Raw genomic sequence first — 22,316 nt, 5'->3', positions numbered from 1 at the left:
AATTTTTTTTTATACAAAATGAAATTCAGTGGTTTATTTTTTTTTATTTATTAAAGTAGGTGTCCACTGCTAGTACAGCTCCTTTTTGATCTAAATATTTGACCCTGAAATAATAAAGCCTGTACTCACTTCCCATGCCAGGACTGTTCCTGCAGTATCAGCATTCACGGTCCCGTGGCTTTTCTGCGGTTGTTGTGACACGAGACGCCGGTGCCCAATCAGTGCTGGCGTCACCGTCTCCACCTTCAAACGAACTGAACATGAAGAAGTCAGAGATCAGCTGCAGCCCGGACTTCATCTTCATATTTGATTCACATAAAGGCAGGGACAGTGACACCAGCTCCGATTGTCACAACAACTGCACGAGAACCCTCGGGAGAACAAGTGCCAACACTGCAGGAACAGCATTGGAGGTGAGTGTATGCTTTATTACTTTATCGGGCCAAACATGGGGTATGAGAAGGGGTTCTCCTAGTAGTGGACAACTTTTCTAATGTTTTCAGCAGCCTCTGGGAAAAAAGGAGTGCTTCTCCTAAATTTCCTCCATCTCATACATCTCATACCGTATATGTCCTCCATCTACTATATGTCCTCTATCTCCCGCATCTCCAACATCTCATACATCCCCTGCATCGCCTGCATCTCCACCATCTCCTACATATCCTCCATCTACAACATTTCCTACATCTCCGGCATCCCCTATATCTCCTCTATCTCCAAAATCTCATACATCTCCTCATCTACATTTTCTACATCCCCTGAGGGTTCAGGCGCCACAGAGGTACTGCACCTCCTCCTGAGGTGTAGTATCCCACTCCCCAGGTAAGATGGTAACACCTGACCAGACTCCAGCACCTACATCCAGCACAGACACCTTAGCACAGCAGAGCACCCTTTATGGCAGCTGCTTTGGTTCATGAAGGGTGCTGGGTGGTGGGTGGAGCTTAGAAACATTAGAGGGGAAAGCTGACAGGAAGTTAGTCAGTTCCCTGCAGAGGGAAGCAGAGGTCCTCTCTGCAGAGAATTCCTAACGGGGGATGGAGGGAAAGGACTTAGATGCAGCAGCATCCTGTGAGCTGGAGCTGCTGGCAAGGAAAGAGGAAGAGAGAAAGATCAGTTGTTCAGAAGGAAGATAGAAAAGCACGGAATGTGAGGAGGAGAGAGACTGGGGATTGGGGCTAGTGTAGAGCCCTTTCCTAAGTTCATTATGCCAAGGCCGGGCGCCGGTATCCGAGGCTGTGTGTGATACTAATGATCCTACAGCAGAAACCGGTGGAATAGAAGTTGTGACCACTATATTCTCACCTAAGACTCGAAGACACAGTGGCAACGTGTGTGAGCCAGGACATGATGGTATGGAGTCGCCGAAGCAGGCTACAGCTGCCTGTCATACGAGTGGAGTTATAAGTAACATCAAGAAGGAGGAACTTGAGTGTAATTCATAACTACAAGTACTTCAGATTAGCGCTAGAAAGGAGATGATCAGAAAAGGCACATTTGGAAGGGAGTGCTGGAAGAGTTAATCCATCTGCCTGGAAGTTGGCTGAGTCCCTGACTTGGAGGCTGCAGCATTGAAGCGGGCACCTGTGTATGCCAGAAACGTGAGTAAAGCATTGGAACTGCATTCAGCTGTGTCATTGCCTTCTTCCCGCGCAACCTACTCAGCACTGCTACATCTCTGTCCCCAACACTACACCATCTACCTCAACATTCCATTACTACTGCCCTGGGACTACAGCTCTACCTGTGGAGAGCTATCACATCTTTGCCGCACCCCACCATCTGTCCCAGAGGATCTGCACCGCAGTGTTGGCTTAACACCTTCCTTGCCGAGTACCACAGGTGGCGTCATTTACTACTTACATATAAACTCTATTCCATTCCACCTATTTTACATGGACACCCAGGGCCATGGACCGGGTCATCGCCACTGCTGTGACACATCCCTTTTGAGACACCGGCCCGATACCAAGTGATCCCCATGTGGCGCCCCTGAGGCTCAGTCGCCACAGAGGTACTGAACCTTCTCCTAAGGTGTAGTGCCCCACCACCTAGGTAAGTTGGGAACTCCTTTTCACGCTCCAACACCTGCACCCACACACAGGATAGTTCAGCAATGGACCAGATTGCGACTCCATGCTTAGAGGATAGCAGAGCACCTTTCGTGGGTCCTTGCTTCGTAACACGAGATGTGCTGGGAGGTGGGTGGAGTTAGATATAAAAGAGTGGGAAAGTTTAGAATTGGAGTTCAGTTCAGTCTGGAGGTCAGTCAGTCAGGAGAGTCTGAGGACGGATCCCTGGAAGAGGGATGGAGGAAGGAGTGCTGCAGCTGCCTCGGTGACCTGAGCCAGCTGGCACGGGAAAGGAACAGAAGGTGAAAGATGTAGAACTGCAGCCTAAGCTTCCATAAGAGAAGGAACAGCGCGGAACGAAGGAGTAGGAGAACAGAGATGAGTTGTGGGTTGGAAGAGGAACCCTGCCTATAGGTTCTCAGCACAAGGCTGGGGCCCGGTCCCCGAGGTTGTATGGACACTTATGGTTCTGCAGCAGACACCGGTGGAGTAGTTGGCTGTAAATGCATTACTCCCATCCAAGACTTGGGACACAACAGCAACACGGATAGAGAGCCGGGATCCAGGAGGTCCCTGATCAGGCTACAGCTGTTTGTCATACAAGTAGAGTTGTTAGGAACATCTGACAGGAGGAACTTCAGAGTAACCACGGTACTGGAGCTCTTCACACTAATAGGCGCAATAGCGGAGTCGTTCAGGACAGGTACATGTTGGCGCAGTGTTGGAGAGGAGAATCCTGACTTGCCCAGGAGGTTGATTGAGTCTCTGCCCCAGAGGACACGGCATGGAAGCGGGCACCAGTGGTCACCAAGAACTTTGAGTAAAGCTTTGGAACTACAAGCCCTGGTGTCTTCCAGTCATTGTGCGCCAACACCGTCAGCACCGCTACATCTTGGTATTATCCTTTACACCACATGCGCCTACACACTGCCCTGGGGCTACAGCTTCACCTGTGGGGAGCTATACCATCTATGCTGCAACACACCATCAGCCCCAGAGGATCTGCACGCAGCGTCGGCTTAACATCTCCCTTGCCGAACACCACAGGTGGCGTCACGAACTATTCAATTCCAATAAACTATATTCACCATTGACATTGGGCACCCAGGGCCATGGACCAGGTCACTGCTACTGTGACACATCCCTCTGACACCGGCCTGGTACCGAGTACCCCACAGCCCTGGGATGAGGGCGACCCACCCACACCTGCCCTGGGGGTGATCCATTTACATCTCTTATATCTACTACATTTCTTACATCTACATTTTCTATATCTTCTGCCTCTTGTACATCTCCTCTATCTCCTGCATCTCCAATATCTCTTATATCTCCTGCATTTCCAATATCTCTTACATCTCCTACATATCCTCCATCTACATCATTTCCTACATCTTCTGCATTTCCAACATCTCCTGCATCTTCTACATATCCTCTATCTACAACATTTCTTATATCTCCTGCATCTCTTGAATCTCCTCCATCTCCTACATCTCAAACATCTCCTGCATCTTGTATATGTGGCGCCCCCAGGAGTATGGTCGCCACAATGACATTGCCTTCCTCCAGGGAGGATGATGTCATGCTTGGAAGCAAGGAAGGGTCTCTCTAGCAGTTAATTACATGCAACATGTAACCACTCCAGGCCAGCAGAGGGAGCTCTGAACCAGGATTGGGGGAGGAGTGCGCTCTGAGGGACAGGAGGGGAAATAGTTAGTGTGAGGAGGGCAACGAGTGTAGGCGTGTGGAGAGAAGCTGGAGGTTGAGCTGAGGATAGAGAGCTCCCTCCCTGTGATAGCGCATGATCTGGAGTCTGGTCTCCACGGTTGTATGGATACTGAAGGTCCTGCAACAGAAACCAGAGGAATAGGAAGCTGTAAATGCTCTATTCCCACCTAAGACTCGGAGGCACAACAGCGACCGGTGAGCCAAGAGAGATAGAGGGCTACAGCTGTCTGCCATACGAGGTAGTTCTAAGAGAAGATAAGAAGGAGGAACTTCAGTGTAACATAGTACTGCATGTACCTCAAGCCAGCGCTAGGAAGGAGACTACACAACCCATCTGATAGAGAGATCCCTGAGTTGCTTCCAGGCTAATCAGCTCCTGTGCCATCTGTAATCTGGACCCTGGACTGTGTTTGTCAAGTAAAGGTAAAGAAACTGCACCCTGTTGTATCCTTGCCTCCTTCCTGCAACATCCTCAGCACTGCTACATCTCTGCGCCAAACACTGCACCCTCTTCCCAAACATTCCGCTACTCTGCCTTGGAACTACAGCCCTGCCTGTCGAGGGCTATACTATCACTGCTGCAACACCATCTGTCCCAGAGGATCTGCATGCAGCGTCGGCTTAACACCTCCCTTGCCGAACACCACAGGTGGCGTCACGAATCACTTATAAACTTTATTCCCAACTCAACCCCTTTTACATGGGCGCCCAGGGCCACGGACCGGGTCACCGCTGCTGTGACATTCCCCTCTGAGAGACCGGCCCGGTACCGAGTACCCCACAGCCCTGGGAGGGCGACCCATTTATCTCCTGCATCGCCTCCATCTCCTACATATCCCAAATCTAAAACATTTCCTACATCTCCTGCATCTCTTAGATATCCTGCATCTCCTCTATCTCCTACATCTCAATTGCAAACATCTACTACATTTCCTGTATCTCTTGAATTTCCAACATGTCCTACCTATCCTACCTATCCTACCTATCCTACCTATCCTACCTATCCTACATATCCTACATCTCCTACCTATCCTACATCTCCTACATCTCCTACTCTGTGGCTGCCTTCAGATTTGATCTGGGCATCAAGGTCACATATGTGGGGGGAGCCAGGCGCCATTTTCTTATAGTCCAGAGTGGTGCTGTGAGCAACAATATCCCCCTGTCACAGCTCACAGTGTTCTGCGTGGAGCGTTGATAGGAGTGGCATACAGTGAGTGGTCACTGGGTAGAGAAGATGAGCTGTGGCTGCATCAGGAGCCCAATGGATGAGGCAGTGAGCCCAGACTGGCAACCGGCTATTGTGCTACTAATCCCAGGCTACCAAGCTGTTCTCACTGCTGGAAGAAGTCACCACCACTGGGCTGCTCTGAGCAGTGAGAAGAAAGGGGCTTCAGTAGTGACTCCTTACAGTGGTGAAAACAGCTTGGTAAACTGGGATTAGTAATATAATACCAGGCTGCTGATCACTGGTCACCACCGCTGTAGTGTTCAGAGCACCGAGGTGTAGTCATCACGCTACTGTGCTCTGAGCACTGACTCCGCTCTGCCTTGTCAATGTAAGCCTCATTCAGATGTGCAGGGACATAAGAAGGAGGCTTTACTGCTGCATCTGCAAGGCGTCTCAGAAGCCATCAGTACAGTGAAATGTTTTTGTGTCTTGGGAAGCAAAAACACAATAAAAATATTTATCAAAAAGTATCAAAAGAAAAATAACATAATTGTTTGGTAATTTTATAAGAATATTTTTTTTTTGTTTTTGCAGTTGTTCAGCTGAAATAAAATGCCTGAAAAATTAAAAAACCGCTTAGGCTCTTTTTGTTAAATTACTTTGCTTTTTATAGGGTTAGTTTATTTTAGATATTTTTTAGATATTTAAGTCTTGATGGTGGGAGAGAATAAAGTGCATATCGCTTCTTTGAAGGTTTCCTGATGGAATCCACCCAAATTAGGCACCGTCCAAACAAACCTTGCAAAAAAAAACCTCTCCTTGGGGTATGTGCACACTGCATTTTTTTCTGCGTTTTTGAAGCTTAAACTTGCAGGAAGCAAGGATTTTTAGGAGTTTTAAGTATTTGAAGACTGGGGTGTAAAGGGTAACATGTCTCCTTGCGGAGAGTGACATGCCAAGCCTGGAATGTCAGTGTGAGGAGAGGTAAAAGCCATGCAATGCTCCTCTCGGAAATTAAATATTCAAATTGTCTCTTCAGAGAAGAAGAGGACTTGAACTCTAGCGCCACCTAAAGGAACAAGCGTTTTCTGCTTCCAGTAGGTGGTGCTAGAGTTCAAGTCTTCTTCAAAGTGTTTGAAGAGAATTTGGAGAGTTTCCATTCCAAAAAGTCAGTAAAAAGTCTCAGTGCACAGCTCGCCTTATGGCAGCGTTCCTCCAACTCCAGCCCTCAAGAGCCACCAACAGATCATATTTTCAGGATTTTCTTTGTCACCTGGGAAATACTAAAGAAATCTTGAAAATATGACCTGTCGGTGGCTCTTGAGGACGGGAGTTGGGGAACACTGCCATAAGGCGAGGTACACAATGAGTTTTTTTAAAGAGTTTTTTGAGCAGACACTGAGCACAAACTTTCAGTTTCTGGTCAGTAACTATGTGCACACGGTGTCTGCTGAATTTTTGAAGCAGAAATTGAGCACACCCTCCATAGCTGGAATAAAGGAGTAATATAGAAACCATATTCCTAAATAGGGGATACTATCCAGATAATGTTGGGATCAAATGAAGAATATTGGGAGCTTAAATACCCTTAGTGAGATATATGGATATCCTTGAGTAAAAACCCAGGTCTTGCTTACCAAAAAAATACAAGACGTGCGTTTAACTTTGGCTTCCTCTCTTCCTTTCGCTTTTCCCCCCCGAGGAAGCCAAAGAAAAACGTGCGTCGGGGCCCCGGCTCAACACATAGGCACAATAACATACGGGTGAAAGGTTTACTTTACCATAGTCTTGTATGTCAAGATCATCTGATATATTCTGATGGATGAGTATAAAAAAGCGCGAATTTTTACCTGCGTTTTCTGCCAAGAGATGTAGATTCCATGCAGAAAATTCTGCAGGCAAATCTGCAACATGTGCACATACGCTTACTGTTTCTCTTATTCATTCTCGTCTGGATGATTATAACTCTCTACTAATCGGTCTCCCTCTTATCAAACTCTCCCCTCGCCAATCTGTCTTGAATGCTGCAGCTAGGATCATATTCCTCACCAGTCGTTACACCGATGTCTCTACCTTGTGCCAGTCCTTACACTGGTTACCCCTCCACTTCAGAATTCAGTATAAACTTATTACCCTCACCCACAAAGCACTCCATGGCTCAGCACCACCCTACATCTCCTCCCTCGTCTCAGTCTACCACCCTACCCATGCCCTCCATTCTGCCAATGACCTGAGGTTAACATGCTCAATAATCAAAACCTACCACTCCTGTCTCCAAGACTTTTCACGTGCTGCGCCAATTCTTTGGAATGCACTACCCCGGTTAATATGATTAATCCCCAATCTCCACAGTTTTAAGAGTGCCCTAATAACACATTTGTTCAGACTGGCCTATCACCTCAACTCATTAACCTAACTATCCCTGTGTGGCTCATTTAAAATCTTTTACCATAACCAGGTTCCTCGTATCATGTTCCCACATGCCTTATGCATTTAATAGCCCTCTGTGTCTGTACTGTTACATACTTAAGCTGATAACCGGTTCATGCAGCATTATATGAACACCCGATTCTTACACTATGGCTGGTCCAAACAATAAAAGCAATTGTTACCACCCACCTTTCGTGTCTCCCTTTTTCCCTCATAGACTGTAAGCTTGCGAGCAGGGCCCTCATTCCTATTGGTATCTGTTATGATCTTTGTGTTTATTTTTATGCTGCAATGTAGATTGTCTGTACAAGTCCCCTCTATAATGTAAAGATCTGCGGAATATGTCGGCGCTATAGAAATAAAATTATTATTATTATTATTACATGCATATGTATCCGTATGCACATGTGTTGATACCAGGGCTGCCACTAGGAATTTTGGGGCCCCATACTGGCAAAATTTTGAGGGCCAACTTGAGACTCCGCTTAGGCTCCACCCCTCAAATGTTCCACAGTCCCACCGCCCTCCACTTCTGCACCACATCTTCACCAATCACACATTTACAGTTCCCATCAGCAAATACATAGCCAGCAACTTTTGTTTTGGACAAAAAAAATATTTAATCCGCCATCATGACAACGTGCACTCTTTTGCCTGGTTTCTACTCTACTGTAACTTACTAAACATTTGTTAAAATATCCAATACTCTTTAGGTATAGTTTTATTTATTGTTCAATTTTTAAAATGACCAATAATATCACATACAAGGGAAAAAAACCACCGCACCATGACTGAATCACATATTACCCCTACATGGTGACCAATAATACCACATACAGTACAAGGGACAAATACCGCCACACGATGACCAGATCACATATTACCACCATTTAGTGACTGAATAATACTATATACAAGGAGCAAATCATGCCACATTATGACCAGATTACATATTACCACTACATAGTAACCGAATAATACCACGTACAAGGAACAAATACTGCTACATTATGACTAGATTCCATATTACCACCACATATTGACCGAATCCTACAATACTGATCATTAATAAAAAAAACAAAATACTAATATCACCATAAGTCCCATTATACACAGGAACTCTGTATATAGTGTCAATGTATAGGTGACACAGAAATCAACAGTGACATTATACACAGGAACTCTATATATAGTGTCAGTGTACAGGTAATACAGAGATCATCTGTGACATTACACACAGGAGCTCTGTGTTAGCACCGCTCCCCGTTTCGCCGCCCCTGCTGCCATACTCACCGCTCCTGCTTCTGCCCCGACTCTCTCCTCTGACGCGTCCTGCACGCGCGCCTCCGCTCCCCTCGCTTTCCGGCGGCCGACGTCCCGACGCTCTCCTCCACTTCCCTCGGCCGCGAGCACTGTGCCTCTGCGCACGCGCCGGAGGGATAAGCCGCACGCCTCTGCCGGCAGCCACCTGTCTGGCGTGACCTGACCCGGAGCGGCCTCCCGACCTATCAGAGGCCACCACCAGGTATTTCAGGCCGCCCTCCCTTAGTGGAGGCGCCTGACTATTGAGTTGCCTCTCGGTTGTCTAGGCCGCACTCCCTGCTGCTAGTCCCTTGCAAGCTGCGCCCTAGTTTACTCCTTGTGTCTTGTGCCTCCTGCTAGTCCCTGTGTCTTCCGCCTGTGTCCCCAGTGTTCCTCTGACTCTCCGGTCCGTGCCTCCTGCTAACCCCTGTGTCTCCTTCCCTTTTCAGTTCGCCTCTTCCTGGACCCCCGCCATCCTCCGTCCTTCTCCTTCTTCCTCAGCCTCTGGACCCTGGTCATCCTGGTTCCTCTCCGGACCTTCCTCTGTTCCTCATCATCTGTTCACCCTCCTGAGCCGACCCCTGGTCCTGGCTGCCGTGGCGCTAGAACTTCCCGAGTCTGTTCCCTAATGGTCCCTGTATAGGGGTCGGTCCACTTGGTGCGCTCGCTTGGGGAGGGCTCGGCGCCACGGCCCAGTGGGTCCACTCTCGTCACCTGCGTCCACAGCGTAACAGTATAGTCAGGCCATGGACCCCGCCGGGGCCGCTGCCTAAAAGGAGTTGGTTTTCCTTAGGGAGAACCAGACCCGTATTATGTCTTTTATGAAGACCATGGATTCCCGCTTGTCGGCCTTGCAGGCCGCTGACCCTGGTAACGCCTCCCAACTGGCCAGCCTCCAGCAGGAGCTGGTTCAACAACGGGACACCCAATCCCATATTCTTTCGTACATGGCTTCGGTCGACGATCGGCTGCTTTCCCTTCAATCGGCCGCCGGACGCGATTCGTCCCGCAGTTCTGATCCCGGACCCTCTCCGCCTCCCAGGCTTGGTAGACCGCCTCAGTATGGCGGCGACCCCAAGTTGTGCAGAGGCTTTTTGAATCAGTGCAGGTTGCACTTCGAACTCCTGCCCCAACAGTACCCCACCGATCGGGCCAAGGTTGCCTTCATTGTCTCCCATTTGGAGGGAGAGGTACTCTCCTGGGTAAATCCCCTGTGGGAGCGGGACGATCCCGTGGTCTCCAGTCTCCAGACCTTCACTGACACTTTCCGTAGGGTCTTTGACGAGCCTGGATGGTTGGCTTCCGCCACGGAGTCTCTTTTTTGCCTCACCCAGGGCACTCTTACGGTCGGACAATACGCCATCCGGTTCCGTACCTTGGCCTCTGAGGTGGGGTGGAATAACGAGGCTTTGGTTGGGGCCTTCTGGCGTGGTCTCTCTGGCAAAATTAAAGATGAGCTGGTAGGGCGAGACACCCCAACCTCCTTGGAGGATTTAATTTCGTTGGCCACACGCATCGACCTTCGGTTGCAGGAACGCGCTAGGGAGACTGCTAGGGATAGGAGACTGCTTAGACCATCTGCTTCTTTTCACAGGCCGTCCAGCCCACATCCGCCTGGGGCATCCTCCAGTCCGGCGCCTGAGCCAATGCAGGTGGATCGGGTCAAGTTGGCAGAACAGCGCCATAAGGAGAGACTGATGGAGGGTCTGTGCCTGTATTGCGGCAGCGCGTCTCACTTCCTACGCTCCTGTCCTGAGAGACCGGGAAACTCCTCCACCTAGGGCAGGTAAGAGAGGCCGATCTAGGTGTGTCTCACTCCTCTCACCCCCTTACCCTTTCAGTTCAGTTGGTTTTGGGTCAGAGACGTGGTTCGGAGGTGGCCTATGTGGACTCGGGCGCGGCAGGGAACTTCATTAGGTTGAAGGAGGTGAAGAAGTATCAGATTCCCGTTATCTCCCTGAAGACTCCACGTGTCATCGCCTCAGTAGATGGTAGACCCCTACGAGAATCTGTGTTCCTGGTAACAGAGGAGGTGTGTCTGCAAATTGGGGCCTTGCACCAGGAGCGGATCGCTTTCTACGTCCTTCCCAACCTTTCCCATGCTGTGCTGCTAGGTCTTCCGTGGCTTAGGACACATGAACCTGTCTTGGATTGGCGTTCCGGTGAGGTCCTCCGCTGGGGGCATCCCTGCCAAGAGAAGTGTCTGGGGTCTGTCCGCCTGGCCAATCCCCCACCAGCCTCCTCGGGTCCCGAGGCTCTACCAGCCGCATACTGGGCATTCTCTGACGTATTTGATAAGAAGGAGGCAGAGGTTCTTCCCCCGCATCGCCCGTATGACTGCCCTATTGATCTGCGACCCGGGACCACTCCGCCCCGAGGGCGAATTTATCCCTTGTCCCCTGCAGAGACTACGGCCATGTCCGAGTATATTCGTGAGAATTTAGCTCGAGGGTTCATACGGAAATCTTCCTCCCCGGCCGGAGCCGGGTTTTTCTTTGTAAAGAAGAAAGACGGTTCTCTCCGTCCTTGTATTGATTTCCGGGGCCTGAACGACATTACTGTGAAGAACAAGTATCCATTGCCTCTCATTCCTGAACTCTTTGACCGGTTGCGGGGAGCCCGCATCTTCTCGAAGTTGGATCTACGCGGGGCTTACAACCTCATCCGCATTCGCCCTGGTGACGAATGGAAGACCGCCTTTAACACCCGGGACGGGCATTACGAATACCTGGTTATGCCCTTCGGTCTCTGCAACGCTCCCGCGGTCTTTCAGGAGTTCGTCAATGATATCTTCCGAGACTTGTTATACTCCTGCGTGGTGGTGTATCTGGACGACATCCTTATTTTTTCCCCGGATCTGGCGTCCCATAGGAGGAGTGTTCGTCTGGTCTTACAACGTCTGCGGGAGAATCGCCTCTACGCGAAGCTTGAGAAGTGTCTCTTTGAGCAGTCTTCCTTGCCTTTCTTGGGCTACATCGTTTCAGATTCTGGGCTGGAGATGGATCCTGAGAAACTGTCGGCTATTCTTCGATGGCCTCGCCCTGTGGGGGTCAAGGCGATTCAAAGGTTCCTCGGCTTCGCCAACTATTACCGTCAATTTGTGCCACATTTTTCGTCCATCATCAAACCCATCTCCAGTCTCACTCGCAAGAGCGTCAACTCCTCGTCCTGGCCTCCGGAGGCTGAAGAGGCCTTTTCCTGCCTGAAGCAAGCCTTTGCGACTGCACCTGTTCTACACCGACCCGAGGCTAATAAGCCATTCATCCTGGAGGTAGACGCCTCTTCCACCGGAGCAGGTGCAGTGCTCTCACAGAGGTCCCCGTCCAGCTGACTGATTACCTGCGGGTTCTTTTCAAAGGCCTTCTCGCCGGCTGAGTGTAACTACGCCATCGGGGATCGCGAGCTGTTGGCCATAAAGTTGGCGCTGGAGGAGTGGCGTTACCTTCTTGAAGGGTCGGTCCATCCGTTTACCATCTTTACCGACCACAAGAACCTTGCATATCTCCAGTCAGCCCAGAGACTTAACCCTCGGCAGGCCAGATGGTCCCTCTTCTTTGGTCGGTTCGATTTTGAATTGCGTTTCCGTCCCGGGCCAAAGAACATCAAGGCGGACGCATTGTCCCGGTCTCTGCAGTCCCCTGATCTGATGGAGGAACCAACTCACATTATCGATCCCGCTAAGATCATCACTGTGGCCCCGGTGAGACTGATTACTCCTCCCCCCGGCAAGACCTACGTCCCTGACTCTGAAAGAAAAAAGGTACTGCATTGGGGACATTCCTCTAAAATTTCCGGACATGTCGGAGTCAAGAAGACATTTGAGCTCATCGCTCGTTTTTACTGGTGGCCCTCACTCCGCCAGGATGTGACAGACTTCACGGCCTCCTGTCCCTCTTGCGCCAAGGTCAAGATTCCTAGGCGACCACCCGCCGGCCTTCTGCTTCCTCTCCCAATTCCTTCGGTTCCATGGCAACATATAGGTTTGGATTTCATCACGGATCTGCCTAAATCTTCCGGATCTACGACTATCCTGGTAGCGGTCGACCGCTTCTCCAAGATGGCCCATTTTGTTCCTCTACCTGCGCTGCCCTCCGCTCCAGAGTTGGCGAAGATTTTTATCCAGCACATCTTCCGCCTCCACGGCTTTCCACAGCATATTGTTTCCGATCGAGGTGTACAGTTCACCTCTCGGTTTTGGAGGGCCTTGTGTAAACTTCTAGAGATAAGACTGGACTTTTCATCCGCGTACCATCCCCAGTCCAATGGTCAGGTTGAACGCGTTAATCAGGTACTAGCGTCCTACTTACGGCAGTTCTCTAACGCTCATCAGGATAACTGGGTCCATCTACTTCCCTGGGCAAATTCTCCTACAATAACCATCCCAGCGAGTCATCAGCCAAGTCTCCATTTTTCGTGGTCTTTGGCATGCACCCTGGTGTCCCTCTACCTTTGTCCGGTTCCTCCGGTGTGCCTGCAGCCGATTCCCTGACCCAAGAGTTCTCTAGGATCTGGTCCGAAACTAAGGAGGCCCTCCGGAGGTCTGGGGAGCGCATGAAGAGGCACGCTGACAAAAGACGCTTGGATGCTCCAACCTACCTCCCAGGTCAACAAGTTTGGTTGTCGGCCAAGTACATTAGGCTAAAGCTCCCTTCCTACAAGCTGGGACCGCGCTACATTGGGCCTTTCAAGATTCTCAAACGTCTTAACAACGTATCTTACAAACTGGAGTTGCCTGCGTCGCTTCGGGTTCCCAACTCCTTCCACGTCTCTCTCCTTAAACCGGTTGTCCTGAATCGGTTTCACCCGGCCCCGAACCTTTCTCCTCTTCCTGTCACGTCTGATGACGTCTTCGAGGTAAAAGACATTCTGGCCTCGAAAAAAGTGAGAGGTAAAACCTTTTTTTTGGTCGACTGGAAAGGTTTTGGTCCCGAGGAGAGATCTTGGGAACCGCAGGAGAATATCAATGCCCCACGCATTCTTAAGAGGTTTTTAGCCAGACGCAGTGGAGGGGAGTGTAAGAGAGGGGGTACTGTTAGCACCGCTCCCCGTTTCGCCGCCCCCGCTGCCATACTCACCGCTCCTGCTTCTGCCCCGACTCTCTCCTCTGACGCGTCCTGCATGCGCGCCTCCGCTCCCCTCGCTTTCCGGCGGCCGACGTCCCGACGCTCTCCTCCACTTCCCTCGGCCGCGCGCACTGTGCCTCTGCGCACGCGCCGGAGGGATAAGCCGCACGCCTCTGCCGGCAGCCACCTGTCTGGCGTGACCTGACCCGGAGCGGCCTCCCGACCTATCAGAGGCCACCACCAGGTATTTCAGGCCGCCCTCCCTTAGTGGAGGCGCCTGACTATTGAGTTGCCTCTCGGTTGTCTAGGCCGCGCTCCCTGCTGCTAGTCCCTTGCAAGCTGCGCACTAGTTTACTCCTTGTGTCTTGTGCCTCCTGCTAGTCCCTGTGTCTTCCGCCTGTGTCCCCAGTGTTCCTCTGACTCTCCGGTCCGTGCCTCCTGCTAACCCCTGTGTCTCCTTCCCTTTTCAGTTCGCCTCTTCCTGGACCCCCGCCATCCTCCGTCCTTCTCCTTCTTCCTCAGCCTCTGGACCCTGGTCATCCTGGTTCCTCTCCGGACCTTCCTCTGTTCCTCATCATCTGTTCACCCTCCTGAGCCGACCCCTGGTCCTGGCTGCCGTGGCGCTAGAACTTCCCGAGTCTGTTCCCTAACGGTCCCTGTATAGGGGTCGGTCCACTTGGTGCACTCGCTCGGGGAGGGCTCGGCGCCACGGCCCAGTGGGTCCACTCTCGTCACCTGCGTCCACAGCGTAACACTCTGTATATAGTGTCCATGTACAGAGATCACCAGTGACATTATACACAGGAGCTCTGTATATAGTGTCTGTGTACAGGTAATACAGTGATCACCAGTGACATTATACACAGGAGCTTTGCATATAATGTACAGGTAATACAGTGATCACCAGTGACATTATACACCAGAGCTCTGTATATAGTGTACAGGTAATACAGAGACCACCAGTGACATTATACACAGGAGCTCTGTATATAGTGTCTGTGTACAGGTAATACAGTGATCACAGGTGATATTATACACAGGAGCTCTGTATATAGTGTATAGTGTACAGATAATACAGTGATCACCAGTGACATTATACACAGGAGCTTTGCATATAATGTACAGGTAATACAGTGATCACCAGTGACATTATACACCAGAGCTCTGTATATAGTGTACAGGTAATACAGTGATCACCAGTGACATTATACACAGGAGCTCTGTATATAGTGTACAGTGTACAGGTAATACAGAGATCACCAGTGACATTATACACAGGAGCTGTGTATATAGTGTTAGTGCACAGGTAATACAGTGATCACCGATGACATTATAAACAGCTCTGTACACAGTATGTAGTGTATAGTGTCAGTGTACAGGTAACACACTGACTCATCAGTGACGTCGCTTTTCATTTTCATCCAGTGCACACCGCCAACACTTCTTCCAGCCAGGACTTTTTTCTGCAGGAAATAACACAGTTATCTAAAGCACAACTTGAAGAGCGCATTACATATTTTTTGCCAACTTCTACCCTACATCAGGTGAAGAAAAAAAGGCGACATAATGTCGCTCTGCACAATAACAGGACCCCCCATTGAAAACAGTATCCTGAAAAAATAAATTACATCACTGCAGTAATAATATCCCTTAATTAGCCCCTAAAGTAATAATGTTCCCCATCATGGCCCCTTCTGTTTCATTCCTGGCTCCAGCCATATGTTCTCCCATCCTGGCCCCTTATGTTCTCCCATAATGCCCTCACAAATATCTATTCTGCACCATCTGATGTCCCATATGATCTCACCATTCTTCACTATCCCATGATCCTGCCTCATCTGTCCCGTGATCCTACCTCATCTGTCCCATGAACCTGCTTCAACTGTCCCATGATCCTGCCCCATCTGTCCCATGATCCTGCCTATCTGTCTCCATCTTGCCCCATCTGTCTCCATCCTGCCCTATGTTCCTATCCCATCTGTCTCCATCCTGCCCCATGATCCTGCACCATCTGTCTCCATTCTGCCCCATCTGTTTCCTTCTTGCCCCATCTATCTCCATCCTGCCCCATGATCCTGTCCAATCTGTCTCCATCCCTCCCCATCTGTCTCCATCCTGCTCCATAATACTGCCCCATCTGTCTCCATCCTGCCCCATCTGTCTCCATCCCTCCTCATCTGTCTCCATTCAGTATCATGATACTGCCCCATCTGTCTCCATCTTTCCCCATCTGTCTCCATCCCTCCCCATCTGTCTCCATCCAGCATCATGATACCGCCCCATTTGTCTCCTTCCTGTCCTGTTTCCACCCAATTCCATGATCCTGCACCATCTGTCTCCATCCTGCCCCATCTGTTTCAATCTTGCCCCATCTGTCTCCATCCTGCCCCATGATCCTGCCCCATCTGTCTCCATCCCGCCCCATCTGACTCCATCCAGCATCATGATCCTGCCCCATCATTCTCCATCCTGCCCCATCTGTCTCCATCCTGTCCCATCTGTCTCCATCCTGTCCCATGATCCTGCACCATGTGTCTCTATCCTGCCCCACCTATATCCATCCTGAATCATGATCCTGCCCCATCTATCTCCATTCCTTCCCATCTGCTTCCATCCTGCTCCATGATCCTGCCCCATCTGTCTCCATCCTGCCCCATCTGTCTCCATCCTGCCCCATCTGTCTCCATCCTGCCCCATCTGTCTCCATCCTGTCCCATGATCCTGCACCATGTGTCTCTATCCTGCCCCATCTATATCCATCCTAAATCATGATCCTGCCAAATCTGTCTCCATTCCTTCCCATCTGCCTCCATCCTGCTCCATGATCCTGCACCATGTGTCTCCATCCTGCCCCATCGGTCTCCATCCTGCCCCATCTGTCTACATCCTGTCCCATCTGTCTCCATCCTGTCCCATGATCCTGCACCATGTGTCTCTATCCTGCCCCATCTATATCCATCCTGAATCATGATCCTGCCCCATCTGTCTCCATTCCTTCCCATCTGCCTCCATCCTGCTCCATGATCCTGCACCATGTGTCTCCATCCTGCCCCATCGGTCTCCATCCTGCCACATCTGTCTTCATCCTGCCTACACAGCAATAGATAACTGAACCTGCGTAACAGACGCAGGTTCAGTTACTGCATCGGCAGGATCTTGCCGCTGGGGCCCAGTGAGCAGAAGAGTGGGGGCCTGCAGCAGGGGCCTCATACACCAGTCAGGGCAGTAATGCCCTGATGGTGGCCCTGGTCTGTACCATCAGACTGTGACAACTTTGAATTGATTGGACAAGGGTTGCATGTACCTCGAAGAGGCAATCGTTCCAATTTCTATGTCCACTAATTGGGAGCACAATTTTCTCCTGCATCTCCTTCTCAGGACTTTGAAGGGGTTTATATTATACTGTATTCTAATCCACAGTTGATTCACATAATATGACCCCTTTTGATGCCTCCTCCCTCTCTCTTTTTGATATCTGATATTCCTATTTTGTTGCCCCATGGTTGTATTGTTGCCCCCTGTTTGTATAAAATGTGATTTGTATAAAATGTGATATATGGATCTGCTCATACTCTTATCTGTCTTGTTTATGTGACTTTTTGAATAATAAATATTTGTACTCTTTGGTAAGCAAGGCCTGGGATTTTACTCAAGGATATATCCATATATCTCACTAAGGGTATTTAAGCTCCCAATATTCTTCATTTATTCCCCACTTTTTTATTTTTGTAAGGATTTGGAGAGTTTCTGCTCAGTTTTTGCTCCAAAAATCTCTCAAAAAACTGTGTGCACAGCCTTCAACACGGAATCCTCCCTGAAAAAGCGTGGCAAAACCGTCTAAAAAAAAAAAATGGACACAATGCAGAGCAATGTTCCATCCCTTGCTACTTCTTTTATCTGTTTCAGAGTTTGGAATTGTCTTAATAAAAGATATAAGGTAAAGACGCTGGTGGTGGACAAGTGAAAAAATGGCAGTGTGGACATTTCAAGAAAAATCCACTGACATTTTCCTGAAGTGGCGTTACAATTTTCAAAGACTAAAGTGACAAAATACAGGGCATGTGCGCAGCAAGTTGTTTTCCCATTACTTTGCATATATTCTTTCTTTTTCATTTTTTTAAAGCAGATTTTGGGTGTGTTGAAACTGAGCTATTTTTGCTGAGTTTTTGGTGCAGAACCTCCACGATGAGTTCACAATCCATGAGTTTTTCATCTAAGATTTGAAGAATTTCTGCTCAGAAAGCTCAACAAAACAAACAGTGTGAACACGGCCTTTAACAGAAAAAGCGGAATTTGGAGAGCAAATCGATGTAACTTGGTATAGGGGGATAGAACAATGACTTCTTACTTGTATTCCTGTAATGGCTTTTCGAAGGGACGCCCCCAGATTAGTGAGTCATTCTCAATGGTAGAAGGGGTGGTGGCATTAATCTGGTCGTAATAAGCACAGACGGGTCCTCGGGTTATTCCAACCACTGACATTACAAGGCAGAACAGTGATCCCGTGAGACCGATAGCAGCGCACAGGACGGAGAAGAGCATCTGGGGGTAGAGATATAGGGGTGATGAGAAAACCTCTCAGGTGGGTGAACGGGGGTCTTATTCTCAGCTTGGAGACCCCATGTCCTTATTCAGTTCTTTGCAAAATTGACAAAATTAGAGAATTTTATACAAATTTCTATGTGCACTGTGTTGCGTGTTTTTACGTCCGGTGGGTTAGGGTCCACTAATATTAGTCCTTACAATACAGTTGTGGCCAAAAGTATTGACACCCCTGCAATTCTGACAGATAATACTCAGTTTCTTCCTGAAAATGATTGCAGACACAAATTCTTTGGTATTATTATCTTCATTTAATTTGTCTTAAATGAAAAAGCACAAAAAGAATTGTCCTAAAGCCAAATTGGATATAATTCCACACCAAACATAAAAAAGAGGGTGGACAAAAGTAATGGCACTGTTTGAAAAATCATGTGAAGCTTCTCTAATTTGTGTAATTAACAGCACCTGTAACTTACCTGTGGCACCTAACAGGTGTTGGCAATAACTAAATCACACTTGCAGCCAGTTGACATGGATTAAAGTTGACTCAACCTCTGTCCTGTGTCCTTGTGTGTACCACATTGAGCATGGAGAAAAGAAAGAAGACCAAAGAACTGTCTGAGGACTTGAGAAACCAAATTGTGAGGAAGCATGAGCAATCTCAAGGCTACAAGTCCATCTCCAAAGACCTGAATGTTCCTGTGTCTACCGTGCGCAGTGTCATCAAGAAGTGTAAAGCCCATGGCACTGTGGCTAACCTCCCTAGATGTGGACGGAAAAGAAAAATTGACAAGAGATTTCAACGCAAGATTGTGCGGATGTTGGATAAAGAACCTCGACTAACATCCAAACAAGTTCAAGCTGCCCTGCAGTTCGAGGGTACAACAGTGTCAACTCGTACTATCTGTCGGCATCTGAATGAAAAGGGACTGTATGGTAGGAGACCCAGGAAGACCCCACTTCTTACCCCGAGACATGAAAAAGCCAGGCTGGAGTTTGCCAAAACTTACCTGAAAAAGCCTAAAACGTTTTGGAAGAATGTTCTCTGGTCAGATGAGACAAAAGTAGAGCTTTTTGGGCAAAGGCATCAACATAGCGTTTACAGGAGAAAAAAAGAGGCATTCAAAGAAAAAACACGGTCCATACAGTCAAACATGGCGGTTTCCTGATGTTTTGGGGTTGCTTTGCTGCCTCTGGCACTGGACTGCTTGACCGTGTGCATGGCATTATGAAGTCTGAAGACTACCAACAAATTTTGCAGCATAATGTAGGGCCCAGTGTGAGAAAGGTGGGTCTCCCTCAGAGGTCATGGGTCTTCCAGCAGGACAATGACCCAAAACACACTTCAAAAAGCACTAGAAAATGGTTTGAGAGAAAGCACTGGAGACTCCTAAGGTGACCAGCAATGAGTCCAGACCTGAATCCCATAGAACACCTGTGGAGAGATCTAAAAATGGCAGTTTGGAGCAGGCACCCTTCAAATATCAGGGACCTGGAGCAGTTTGCCAAAGAAGAATGGTCTAAAATTCCAGCAGAGCATTGTAAGAAACTCATTGATGGTTACCGGAAGCGGTTGGTCGCAGTTATGTTGGCTAAAGGTTGTGTAACCAAGTATTAGGCTGAGGGTGCCAATACCTTTGTATGGCCCATTTTTGGAGTTTTGTGTGAAATGATCAATGTTTTGCTTTTTGCTTCATTCTCTTTTGTGTTTTTTTCATTTAAGACAAATTAAATGAAGATAATACCAAAGAATTTGTGTTTGCAATCATTTTCAGGAAGAAACTGAGTATTATCAGACAGAATTGCAGGGGTGTCAATACTTTTGGCCACAACTGTATATACAGCGATCTAAAGTTGTTAATGGTAGTCTATGGTGGTGGTAAAGGGGTTAACAAGCATATTCACAGCACTCTAGCAGGGGTTATGCTCATGTGGTGTGCTCTTTTCTGGCCGGGGCAGTGAAAGGTTAAAGAATATATATATATATATATATATATATACACTGTCTGTCTGTACGTATATAGTGGTGTCTTATACTAAGTTCCAAATCCCCTGTTGCACTTTTTGCAGATTATAATTTCTGGCAACCACCACTAGAGGGAGCTCAATGCAGACAGAATCACACTCTGAGCTATTGTTATACATCCATTGTAAGGAGCTCCCCCTGGTGGTGACTGAAGGATAAATTGCATTATTTTTCTCTACACATGGCGGCAGGGAAATCCTATACAGTAAAAGTTCTTACCCCACATCTGTTACCACAGCAGCCTTTCCTTCCGGTCGCCTGGATCTGAACAGCAGGAATGAGGATCTTTTAGAAGAGAAAATAAATTAAAAAAAATTTACATTTTGACGTTACCGGTTTGCAGTAAACACATTTTGACAAGATATCGGGCAATTGTGGTTTCCCAAAAAAAAAAAAAATTTCAGTGGGGCCCATCTATTGCTTAAAAGATCATCAATAGACCATCACCACCACCACCCTTGTCCATCATGTCCTTGGAGGTGATGCCAGTAGAACATCCAAAAATGAAACATTCTAATAATTTCCCACTAGGGACAGTGGACGTCTTCCACTCTGTTCCCAAATGGCACAAAACATTTCCGAAAGTCCTATAAATTCTCACCATTATTCCACCTCCCACGATGCCCAACAGAGTGGACACCTCGGAGGTCAGTTTGAGTCCTGCGTCCTCCGCGGCCTCCAAGCTCCATCCCGGGAAGTAGAGGAGAGTATTGGACACGATGCAGATGACAGCGAAGGGGTACAGGGCACCCCCGATGATTTTGGCGCACTTGCCAGTGCACATGGTGGGATCCCAGCCGTGGCAGTGCGAGTGATGGCAGGTGTAGGGCCGTGAAGGTTTTATGTCTTGTCTGGAATTGCAGTCACGAGTTGAGCCCCGGCCTCGGAGATTGCTGTCACCAGGGTGAGAGGATGGAGTTTGGACGCCATATAGCTGATAGAGAATGGGAGGCGGACAGATCCGCGCTCTGATAGCGAGTCACGAGAGGAGGTTATGTCACAGAGAAATATATAAAACAGGTGCAAACAAGCAGGAAGTAACAAGGACGGAGCAGGGAAAATCAGAGAAATGCAATAAAAATGCTCTAAACATAATAATATACCGTCTGATTAATATTGTTTCTATCACAGCCCTACTAGCCAAAATAATGCACGGACACTGAAGAGACACCTTAGGATTAGAGCTCTCCTGTATGAAAATCAGACCTGAGACCCCAAAGGGGCAGCAGAAAATATGTAAAAAACACATTTAACATAATCTAAACAATGAATAACTTTCTGATGACACATCCCCTTTACGTAGCTGCTTATTAAAGGCTCTGCCTTGAGGTCTGGCTTTTACTGCCCGTTGCCATTGTCACTATCTAACTGTTAAAGAGGACCTGTCCCCATAGCAGAAGTAGACAGTTATCATTCTTTTTCTTTAATTCCTTTATATGGGGCCGTCATACGCTGGGGGGGCTATAGTGGAGCCATTGTAAAGTGTGGGGGCCATCAAAGGGCAATCATACAGTGTGCAGGCTAATATGATGCTATCATACAGTGTGGGGGGCATCATACTGTGTATAGTAGAGCTGTGGAGGCATCATACTGTGTAGAGGGGAGCTGTAGGCCCATCATACTGTATAGGGAAGCTGTGGGATCATCATACTGTAGATAGAGCATCTGTGGGATCATCGTACTGTGTATATGGTAGATGTGGGCCCATCAGACTGTGTATAGAGGAGCTGTGGGGACATCATACTGTGTATATGGGAGATGTGGGCCCATCATGCTGTGTATAGGGGAGCTGTGAGGACATCATACTGTGTATATGGGAGATGTGGGCCCATCATGCTGTGTATAGGGAAGCTGTGGGATCATCATACTGTATATAGAGCAGCTGTGGGATCATCATACTGTGTATATGGTAGATGTGGGCCCATCAGACTGTGTATAGAGGAGCTGTGGGGACATCATACTGCGTATATGGGAGATGTGGGCCC

At 48.5% G+C, this 22,316-nt stretch overlaps 1 protein-coding gene across 2 annotated transcripts in view; it reads right to left on the bottom strand.

The window, feature by feature from the left end:
- LOC141054347 (transmembrane 4 L6 family member 5-like) overlaps positions 1-22,316 on the bottom strand; it is a 63,870-nt gene that overhangs the window by 24,933 nt on the left and 16,621 nt on the right. The window contains exons 1-3 of one of the 2 annotated variants that reach the window (XM_073551664.1): positions 20,933-21,265; positions 20,551-20,616; positions 18,112-18,305 (exon numbers count right to left, since the gene is read on the bottom strand). In XM_073551664.1, coding sequence (XP_073407765.1) covers positions 18,112-18,305; positions 20,551-20,616; positions 20,933-21,115 — 443 coding nt within the window. In that variant the 5' untranslated portion in view covers positions 21,116-21,265. Of the gene's footprint in view, positions 1-18,111; positions 18,306-20,550; positions 20,617-20,932; positions 21,266-22,316 lie in introns of those variants that run through there. The other variant, XM_073551665.1, reaches the window with a different exon arrangement.

The sequence above is a fragment of the Dendrobates tinctorius genome, unplaced genomic scaffold, assembly GCF_039654945.1.
Source record: "Dendrobates tinctorius isolate UK_male_01 unplaced genomic scaffold, ASM3965494v1 ptg000178l, whole genome shotgun sequence".
NCBI lineage: Eukaryota > Metazoa > Chordata > Amphibia > Anura > Dendrobatidae > Dendrobates > Dendrobates tinctorius.
Note: the sequence above shows the minus strand (reverse complement) of the source record. Positions and strands in the feature narration are given on the sequence as shown.